Genomic DNA, 10,443 nt, shown 5'->3' with positions numbered 1-10,443 from the left:
TTCCTTCTACCATGAGATTGCAGACCTGAACACGTTGCAAGAGAGTCTGGAAAATGGTAAACAAAGACTTCATTGACACAGGGAGCGAGTGAGGGCTGTTCGCAGGCTGGTAGGAGCAGTGTTTGGGCAGCAGTTGCTGTTCTATGACCCTCGGTGCAGAGGAGCTCTGGCGAGGAATGGGAGAAGGCGTGTCATGTGTGTGTTCCACTATCACTGATTGCCTCTGATTAGTAAAGCTGAAGAAATATTTGTTACTCCCACGTCCACGAGATTGCAAATCATTTCTGAAAAGGAAATGAAAGAATTGGGATTTCTATTTATTAACCTGCTGCTTCTGTTATTAGCTCGTGTCTGGTTTCCCTCCGTCTTGGCCGTCGACTGCATTAAACTTGCCCTCGGCAATATTATTCATATCGAAAGGATATAAATATGGAGGAAAGTTTTCTTCGAAATGTTTTGCGCTTCTACAGTGAAGAAAACTCGCTGTCCACGGGGAACCTGGAGAACTTTCTGCACCTCATTACCAGCCGCCGCGCGGCATCTGTCGATGATGACTCCAATCCGCTGAAGAACTCAGAGGTGAGAATGTGTCCCATCTCAGACTTTTACCTCTTCATTTCACTGGTTCTGCTACGTTTTCCCCCCATTATAATATAATAAGACAAGCGCATTTTTCCCCCCATACAATACATTTTTACTAGAACAAGCAACACAAGTGAAAAGGAGTAGTAAATTAAATATTTTAGATGAATCAAAACGTGTTTAGTTGTCACCTGTTTGAGTGCATCTTCTGCTTCCATTGTGATTTAGTACTGGTCGGGTTTGTTGGAGAGGATCAGCCCGAATGGACAATTTACTATTTAATATGGACTATTAAGCTAAGTTTGTTGAAGAAGAGTACAAGGCCTCTCATTTCTGCTTTTTTATTTTTTAAACTGTATGTGTGTGTGTGTGTGTGTGTGTGTGTGTGTGTGTGTGTGGTTTTGAAAACTGAAAATCAGAATAAAAACATTTAAAAATATATTTATTAGAATGTTGTCAAATATAGCATCCATTTCATAGCATCCAAAGAGTATGACAATGAAGAAAAGAACATAGATAAGCAAATAAAACTAGGCTATATGTATAATGTTTAACTTTGGGATAATTAATTATCTGTTAAGCCCTATTTTATGTAATTTATTTATTTCAATAAAACATTTATTTTATTTATTTATTTATTTATTTATTTATTTATTTATTTATTTATTTATCTATACAGTATTATAATTATTATATTATATTCTCAATGAAAGTAGGGGTTCCCTGTTTCTATAGAGGTTGAAAACCCTCAATAAATGATCTGAAACTCCATGATTGTTTTTAATGATTTTCAGATATGGAATTGTCACCAAATCATTACTAAACTTTGCATATCAGACTTTATACTTGTTTATCTGGCGTTGCAAACTAGTAATAGGAGCTACTTAGAATGAGACCTGTTTTGTCTTATGTCCTTTTGTTCTTTTCTTGGTAGTGCTCATCTTTGTCAGAGCTGTTGTCTGTCTTTGGATTGGGTAATGCTTCTGTGGTCAGTCTCAATGATCTAGAGATGATGTGTCCAGCTATTCTCAATCAGGTCCTGCTCCCTGCCTGTCCTTACACATTCCCCTCAAACCATAATGAATCTGCTTTATCTGATCATAAAGGTGAGTCTGATTAAAACCCCTTCAGTTTAGTGACAGTGGCAAAATCCTGGAAAATGTTTTGATATCATCAGTTGGGAGATACAGATTGATTTTTGTAGTGTTTATTGTGGGATTAAAGTGTATTTATAGTACAGTACGTTTTCTTGTCTGTGGTTTGAAACTACCAAGTGGTTTTAACTTTTTTGTTTATGAATCATGATGGTTAAAGTTAATATTCTTATCACATACATCTGATCACATGCACAGATTCTTTTAGAGAGGAAGTGGGATTTCCATGACCCTTCATCACATTGTTGATTCACTCAATGTGAATCAGACCTTATTTTGTTAAAGGATCTGAACTTTACAGCATCAGTTTCAGGAAAAAAAAACTCAGGCTTTGTCTGATCCCATTTCATATGGTAATGGATTGTACAAGAGATAGTATTTTACCAATAGATAAATAATTCACTTCCCACTTTAGGTTTCCGTATTGGGATGCAGTAAAGTAGAACAAGTACAATTGTTTTTTCTCACTTCTTGAATTGACCTGATAAAACATTTTTCAGTATGCCTTAATATGTGTGTAAATTAATTCCTCAACTCTTTTTCCTCTTTCCTGTAGTTTGGGGTTATGGGTTCCTGGCTGTGACCGTGATAAACTTGGCAGCTCTGATGGGTTTATTTCTGGTGCCTTTGACGAAAAAAACATATTTTCCAAAAGTCTTGACGTACTTTATTGGACTGGCCATTGGGACACTGTTTTCAAATGCTGTACTGCAACTTATCCCAGAGGTAAGAATGAGTTACAGTGAGATTAATAGATGATATATGACCAATGCAATGGCTTACAAAGGTTACAAAATCAGTCATAAAACAATTACTCATAATCTTCATGCATGCTGGCCTAATTCACTACTTTTTTGCCAGGCCCTTGGCTTAGATCCCAGAGATGATAACTATGTGCTCGACGTAGTTGGTATTTTTGGCGGATTTTACATTTTGTTCTTCACTGAACGAGTTTTAAAGATAGTACTGAAAGCAGATACAGAGGTAAGGGCTTCGACGTGTTTGGACGTTGTTCACTGGAACAGATTGAGCTGGTTTCTGGCCTAACCCAATGGTTCACCTCCCCTGCAGCTCGGACACAGTCATTTCCCCCCTCTGCAGTCGTCTGATGTCACCATCTCCACCTTCAGCAATGACATCGTCATAAGCAACATCAGCGGTGACATCATTACAAACGACACTAATCTTGAAATGAACTCTATTAATGAAAAGTCCAACAATTCAAGTGAGAGTCCAGCTGTTGAACAGGTAACACAAAATTCATACGTTTGTAATTATAACATACATAATTAACTTGTACTGTGATGAAAATCCTTTACCTAATTGGGTGATTCTGGCCAAAATGATCTACCTTTCTAATTGCTTGTAAATCTCCCATCATGCTATATTATCACCAAATATTGGATTCAATCTTTAGTTAGCTTGTTTTCATTTCAGGTGTTGCATTTCAGGTTTTGTATTTCTTTTTTGGTCGGTCATTTTTTTAGTCCACTGCGATAACATTAACTAGCATTTTCAGGAAAAAGAAAATCCTCTCCAGGTCAAAATGACTGGAACACAACATGATGAGGGTTAAACAAAAATAAACATGTACAATTATAAATCATTATTGCTACACTAGTATTTCCCTGTTAGTACTTAGAGATGTTTACCAAATTCTCCAGATAATGCGCATGATTTACTGATGCTGTAAAAGTACAACAAATATTAGACTATAAAGATTATTGATTTACAAAAGCACACTATTGATCTGGCAAGCAGGAATGCTCACATAGTGTTTTTGCATTTAAAAAGTGAGGAAAGTGGAATGAAAAAAACAGCACTGGCCAAATACACCCATGAAAAAGCAGCTCTTGCAGCGTCCCACTCATGACACAGCGCTCCAAAATGCAATTCCAAGTTTAGATATAAACTTGCTATTTTGAGAAAAAAAAAGTCAGAATTGTTAGATAAAAAGTCGCAAAACACATTCTGTGTGAATAGCTTTTAAGCACGTATTTTGTGTGAATGACCTCTAACAAAGTCTATTTTGTGTTACTTTTGTTCAGAATGCTTGCGCTTTGCTAGCTTGTCGCTGGCTTAAAGGCGATGGAATGTCTAATATAAAGACTGTGGCGTGGATGATCACTGTCAGTGACGCCGTACATAACTTCATAGACGGTCTGGCCATCGGAGCGTCCTTCACAGTCTCTCTACTCACCGGCTTTAGCACCTCTATTGCCATCTTCTGTGAAGAGTTTCCTCATGAGCTGGGTAAAACACAGGCATAGAGACCTATCATCAAAAGATCATTTCAAATAGAATTTTTAAGTCTCTGTTTTCATTTTCTTCCTGTCTCTCTGTAGGTGATTTTGTGATTCTGTTGAACTCGGGCATGAGTGTTGGTCAGGCTCTGTGTTTTAACTTGCTGTCATCGATGAGCTGTTATCTGGGTCTTGCATTAGGGATCCTGCTGGGCAGGAGTTTTGCTCCAAATGCTATCTTTGCTATTGCTGGAGGAATGTTCCTCTACATCTCCCTTGCAGACATGGTGAGACATCTTACTTCTAACTGTGGAAAATGTTCAAATGAATTACAATAATGACTGCCCGACTGTACTGTACATCATCCCACATATTAAAACTCAGCATAAAACATGGCCATGAAATATTGATTTGAATTGAAATCATTTTATAATCGTACCCACAACTACAATATACAAAACAGCTTGGCTGTGTCTGAAATCGCATACTCACATCAGTAAGTACTTATTTTGAATACTTGATTCACAACTGCTAAAAAAAAGTATGTTCTTTCATAGTATACATGTGTGTAGTATGTTAAGTTCAAAGTTCAAGTGTAAGCTGGGTGGTATTACATTTGTCATGTTGTCATTATCATGTGACCTACACTTAATGTCACTTGCATTGCTTCACTGCCATTCACAAATCCTCTCCCGTGATAGTAAAGTGTCCATCAAATGCACACTTCAGAATCTCACCAGAAGTAGTAGGTCATCCGGGTACTTTTTGCCTACTCTTTTATGAGTACTGTGAATTCAGACATGCTTCTTTTGTCACATACTGCTTTTCGCTTACTATATAGTAGGGAAGTATGCGATTTCGGAAGCATCCCTGGAGTCAGGACAAATCGGGTCCTCCCTTGAAATCAGGTGTCCACTAGGACCAAACTCAAAGAACCTTTAATGGGAACTCTCTTCAGTGCCTATTTACATTTCCTACAAAATCACGTTATGATATATGTAGTTTGAACTGTTATAATGACAATTAAATGTCAGTTTTAGTACGCTTTAGTACTACCATAACATACAAATACCCGATTAGCCTTTGAACTTAGCTTACACTGCAACAATATTATGGTGATATTAATACTTAAGTCCTCTGAGATCATTTTCACTACAGATAATAACTGAAATGCAAGATGGTGCCAAGAGTGAGCAAGTCTGTGGTGTGATACAAGAGACATGAAAGTGAACAAATAGTGTTAAAAATTGCCCAAAAATGCTCCGATTGATCAGAATCAAGTATTCCAGAAAGTCTAATCACAGTGTTGTTTTTCCAGTTCCCAGAGATGAACAGTATCATGGCAGCACATACCAAAGGCTATCGAGGAAGGGTTGTGTTCTTCCTGATCCAAAATGCTGGGCTGCTCACCGGATTCACTATAATTCTGCTTATTACATTGTTTGCTGGAGATATCAATCTGGGGTAGAAAGAAAGAATCAAATGAAAACAAAGCAAAACAAAGAACAATTGTTTTCAGTGCCAGAAACCAAAAACTTGAAACAGACACTGTTGGTTGTTTTGTTTGTATATTAGACTTGTACTGTATATGCTGTTGGGACAAATGTAACACAATCTTCCTGGAAGACATGATTTTTGTAATACTGTTTAAAGAGATTTTTTGTCGATGTGAGTGTTAGTGTCTGATGCGAGCTGGCAACAATACCCCGCTGTGTGTGGAGGAATTCCTCAGTGGCAGTGGCAGCCTAGCACAGGGTATCTGAGCAGCTTTGTAGTCCAAATGCCAACGCTGCAGCACCTTTTGAGTGAGACTCTGTATCATGTTAATCACAGTCTTTAACTAAAGGATATGAAGGGGAAGATTGTTGATGTTTGTCTTTTCTGCAGCTTGTTTCATTAGGTGGTTCAAAATTGGTTATCTATGTATTTAAACCTTGTTTTCATCTACTGCATGTGTATGAGTTAGAACAGGGGCTTTCAAACTGGGTTCTGGGGTGAAAAATGTATTTTTCTAATTATATTTAAAATATAAAAATTAAGTATTTCTAAAAATATTTATCTTAAATTGTAATATTGTGTCAAAAGTTTAGCTGTTAACACAAAGGGCATATTTTTTCCAGATAATATTTCAATATTTTTGATATATTCATATTACTGTTTATATAATATGTGTGTACACACACACACACAAATATATGTGTGTATACACGTATATAATATATACTGTATAAGTATAAATATATTTGTGTGTATGTATACAAAAGGGTTTGACAATCATTTAAATATAGAACAATAGTGTGCTGAAAGTAAAACTAATTGATACAGATCACATAATAATTAATTCGTCACTCGCGATTAAATACCAAATGTAATGGGGCTTTATCTGTAACTGCCCCCACATTGTGGAATGACTTTCCATTATATATTAGATGACCTTTCTTATTGTTTAATCTAATCTTAGACCCATTTTTATTCTTTGGCTTTGATATTATTTGAAATATAAAGTGATGTTGTGTGTTACTATTATATTTTCTTATTATTGTACTATATGTTGGCTAAAAAACAAAAAGTTTTGCATCAATCAGTTATGACAACTTCGAAAGAAATTATGTTCAACCGACAAATTATATTGAGTTAGAGGAACTTAATTTGTAACATTAACACACATCTTCGAGTTGATTACTTAAAAAAAAAAAATCCATCTAAAGCCCTGGAACTAATTAATCTTATTTATTTCAGTTAAAATCCACAGCTATCATAGCACACTTATTTAGCATGTATATTTAATGAAGAAATAAGATATAACTTGTCGCTGACATTGGTATTATCGTTGCTTATTGAATCAATAGTGTTTATATTCATAAAGTATCCTCAGCACAATGGTAACCACAAAAACCTCACCATAACAGAAACTTTGAAATGTCAAACATAACAACAATAAACACTAACAGGTCTTTCAGTTCACTAAAAAACAAATAATTTTTTCTTGAGATGCGTTTTTTACCATTAAAAAGTATAATTTTAAATATATAAATATACTTTTTCGTAAGACTTTAAATTTGAGAGCAATTCAGATTTCTGTTTTTATCTATTACATATCTCCCATATTTTTTGTGTCCAGTAAATGGCGCTATAGTGTTCATATTATCAGAGACTGCAGACTTTCGACCATGCTTTCGACGCTGACATCTAGTCAAATTGTGACTGATTTAAAAAATGGATAAGGTGTTTGATATTTGACAGGCCTACACAATCGGGTTTTGATTACAAAACGAACCAAGGTGTGCTATATCACACTGACTGAACACTGGCTCGAAAATTTCCATTTATTTAATTGGACTTTTAATCAAAACCTATAAGAAAGACAGGACAGTAATTAATTAGTGGAAGGGTAATTACAGGGATAGTTCACCCACAAAGTGAAAATTCTGTCAAAAAGATATTTTGAAGGTAACTAAACTGTTGTTGGACCTCAATGACTATGGAAAAAAATAGTCAATGTAAACCATCGTTTGGTTACTGACATTCTTCAGAATATCTTCTTTTGTGTTCAGCAGAAGAAAGAAATGAATACAGGTATGGAACAACTTAACTGAAGGTGAGTAAATGATAACAGAATTAAAAATGTTGTACTGCATAGACTGTAAAAAAATATATATACTGTCCCTTTAATTACCCTTCCACTTCCAAATGCATCGTACTTATAATTCCTTCTCTCCCGTAGATGGCGGTAGGGCTGCTCCCTCTCAAGTTGCCATCGAAAGAGAAGAAGCTAGCGTTGGAACAAAGTAAAAGATTAATTTCTGTAGGATCATTTACAGTACAGGTATGTCTATATTATTTCTGTTACAAAATACGAAAATCATTTCGAAAGTCATTTTCGTTTCCCATAATTGAATTGCATGATGTTGTTACAGTTAATATTCATTGCAACTGACATTGTAAATCTCTCTGAACACTTCCGTAAACACACAAATGCCATATATTTCTTCACTTGCTGCCGACAGTCATCGAGTAAAGGTCAATAACCTGGAAATCTCATCTTATCAGGATCAAGGCATTCTTTTGCTCGAGCAATTTGTGAGTATCTGTTCCACTATATAGGCTAATACTGTGTCTTATGATTTTGATACAAAATACAAACACTTAAGGCTTGAAAAGTGAGATTAAATGCTGTTTTTTTTTTATTAATGAAAAAAAATCTTGAATCATTTATCAATTATCAATATCTAGATGACATGTAGATGTAAAATGTTGTTCACTTACAAGACAAGATTATAATAAGACAGGTGTAATAGGATTTGATACACAGTGTTAAGCTTTCTGTTATTATTTCTGGCGTCATGCTTGATTTGAAGGTCATGGCTGAGGTGCAGTTTCGTCGCTACCGAGAAGAAGATCATGAAGAAGTAAAGGAGGTTTTTACTGTTGGAATGAGTGAGCACATCCCACCTTCCTGCATGCACGTTCTCAAACAGCCCCTAGCGCAGATGTTTCTGGGATGTGTGTTTTGCGCTTTACTGACCAGCTCAAAGTCCATCCTTTTGCCTGTACTAGCAGTCACGCTGCTTTTGGCCGCAGGCCGTCAGTGCATAAGCTACATGTTCACCAAGTACATTCAGACTTCCCTTGATCAAGATCTCAACCACATTCAGCAGACCTACCTGGATCCACCTAACGCCTGCTTCTGGGTGGCTGAGAGTCAAGGTCGCGTTGTGGGTACAGTAGCTTGTTTACCTGCAGGGAAAGATGAGAACTTCCTGGAACTCAAGCGGATGTCGGTTAAAAAGAGTCACCGTGGACAAGGCATTGCCAAAGCGCTGTGCCGTATGGTGGCAGACTTCGCTCGCGAACGAGGTTATCTAGGAGTGATGCTTCACACCTCGGTGGTCCAGACAGATGCACAGAAGCTCTATGAGCACATGGGCTACCAGAAGGTCAGTGAATTTAATGCTCCAGATGTGATTGCCAAGCTGACTAATTTCACATTGATAGAGTACCAACTCATCATAAAACACCATCGCAACTGAGACTGAGATCTGCAATTTCACTAAGACCAGCATTTTATTGATGAACAGGCTTTTTAACACTGGTTCAGACCACTAAAGAAGCACACCACAATCAGCATTTGTCTATTTCTTAATCATTAAAAAGGGAATTCTTCTTTTATAAGAAGCTGTTTATATAGGAGAAAAATCAATTTCTTATATGCGTTCAAATTATTGTTTTAAAAATCTGAATAGAAGCACGGTGTCCAAATCTAAGCTTCATTAATGTACCTGTGCCAATGAATGAGAATGAATATTTGAACATTCGGATGTGTACTCGAGTCTTTGAGATAGCTTGTGTTTCTTAAGATAATTTCAATTTATTTATACTGTACATAGCCTGTTCTCTTCTATGAAAAAAACAACAACAGTGCAGTTTTCTATAAATTTAAGTATATGTATTTGGTCAATGAGAGGCATGAGATGTAAATGCCTTAAAACTGACAGATGCTGTTCAACAGAAGCTGCGTGCAATGCTAATGATGTCACATTTCCACCTCCGTAGCACTGATGTTGATTACAATGGCAGCGAGAATGTGACAATTACATATCTGTATTAATAGTTTATGCTTATTAACTTTTTTTTTTTTTTGTGAACCCAATTTTTCGCCGGACAGCGGGCCTGCGAAGACCCGTTGTCTCACAAACATAATCATTTCTCCAATATTATCAGATGACCTATATAGTTGACTTTTTACTGTTTTGTATTTTTAATTTATGAAAGAATGGAAAAACTGTGATTGTCCTGTGACTGAATGATTAAATGACTGCAACATTAATTTGGATAAAGTGATTTGTTCTATTGAGACCAAATGTAATTTGTTATAACAACATAAATCAATAAAAACTTTTTGAAATGTACTGTGTTTTAACATTTTTATTTGAAATGTCAGTAATGCATAGAAGAGCTATTTTCAGTTGAATTTATCATCCTGACCTGATTTTTATTTAGGTTTGATGAGCAACCCAAAGATCATGTGATTTCTTAGAGGAAGCTTTACTCCCAGTCGTCTGAAATGAAAAAAGCTCGGAGCTCAAATGTTTAATTGTACATCGTATGTAATACTATAATAACTGTTTTAATTGAATCCGCAACATTTTTGGACAACATTTTGCATCGATGCCATCTATTTGTAATTGCACCTATAACGTTTGGTCGCTTTTACGTCTGATAGGTCGGATCTCTGAATGGAGAAGCTTAACTAGTACTCATACACACTCTAGGCTACTTGACAAAAAGTTGTACTTTGTCATGCATTTAGGGTGATTTAAAAAAAGCTAATACCTTTTTGAAACCTTCACAGACTGAGAAGGCACATGCCTTTTATTGTAATATTTTGTCTTTGTCTTTTCCACTGATCTCAGTCCTAAAGTCTAGATGTTGTGGTATCAGATCCGTGAGTTTTGGGATGCAGA

General features: G+C 36.0%; 2 protein-coding genes across 2 annotated transcripts in view; both read left to right on the top strand.

Moving 5' to 3' along the window:
- The first annotated feature begins 86 nt into the window (after positions 1-86).
- slc39a8 (solute carrier family 39 member 8) lies at positions 87-6,023 on the top strand. The gene is made up of 8 exons (XM_081350731.1): positions 87-579; positions 1,517-1,688; positions 2,293-2,462; positions 2,598-2,720; positions 2,808-2,984; positions 3,785-3,989; positions 4,082-4,266; positions 5,298-6,023. Exons 1-8 carry the CDS (start codon positions 430-432, stop codon positions 5,445-5,447), a joined length of 1,332 nt encoding a protein of 443 aa, XP_081206857.1. The 5' UTR covers positions 87-429; the 3' UTR covers positions 5,448-6,023.
- Positions 6,024-7,737: 1,714 nt separating this feature from the next.
- Positions 7,738-10,443, top strand: part of dctn1b (dynactin 1b) — a 35,672-nt gene continuing 32,966 nt past the window's right edge. The window contains exons 1-3 of the mRNA XM_081351639.1: positions 7,738-7,805; positions 7,987-8,059; positions 8,338-8,472. Coding sequence (XP_081207765.1) covers positions 8,341-8,472 — 132 coding nt within the window. The 5' untranslated portion in view covers positions 7,738-7,805; positions 7,987-8,059; positions 8,338-8,340. The remainder of the gene's footprint in view (positions 7,806-7,986; positions 8,060-8,337; positions 8,473-10,443) is intronic.

The sequence above is a fragment of the Scardinius erythrophthalmus genome (assembly GCF_964197995.2).
Source record: "Scardinius erythrophthalmus genome assembly, chromosome: 21".
Classification (NCBI taxonomy): domain Eukaryota; kingdom Metazoa; phylum Chordata; class Actinopteri; order Cypriniformes; family Leuciscidae; genus Scardinius; species Scardinius erythrophthalmus.
Note: the sequence above shows the minus strand (reverse complement) of the source record. Positions and strands in the feature narration are given on the sequence as shown.

What these genes read in the sequence shown, in the direction of transcription:
- slc39a8 (XM_081350731.1), top strand. Translation starts at nt 430, where the DNA reads ATGGAGGAAAGTTTTCTTCGAAATGTTTTGCGCTTCTACAGTGAAGAA. An exon ending in TACTGAAAGCAGATACAGAG is followed by an intron (nt 2,721 to 2,807) that starts GTAAGGGCTTCG and finishes CCTCCCCTGCAG; the next exon opens with CTCGGACACAGTCATTTCCC. An exon ending in AGAGTCCAGCTGTTGAACAG is followed by an intron (nt 2,985 to 3,784) that starts GTAACACAAAAT and finishes ACTTTTGTTCAG; the next exon opens with AATGCTTGCGCTTTGCTAGC.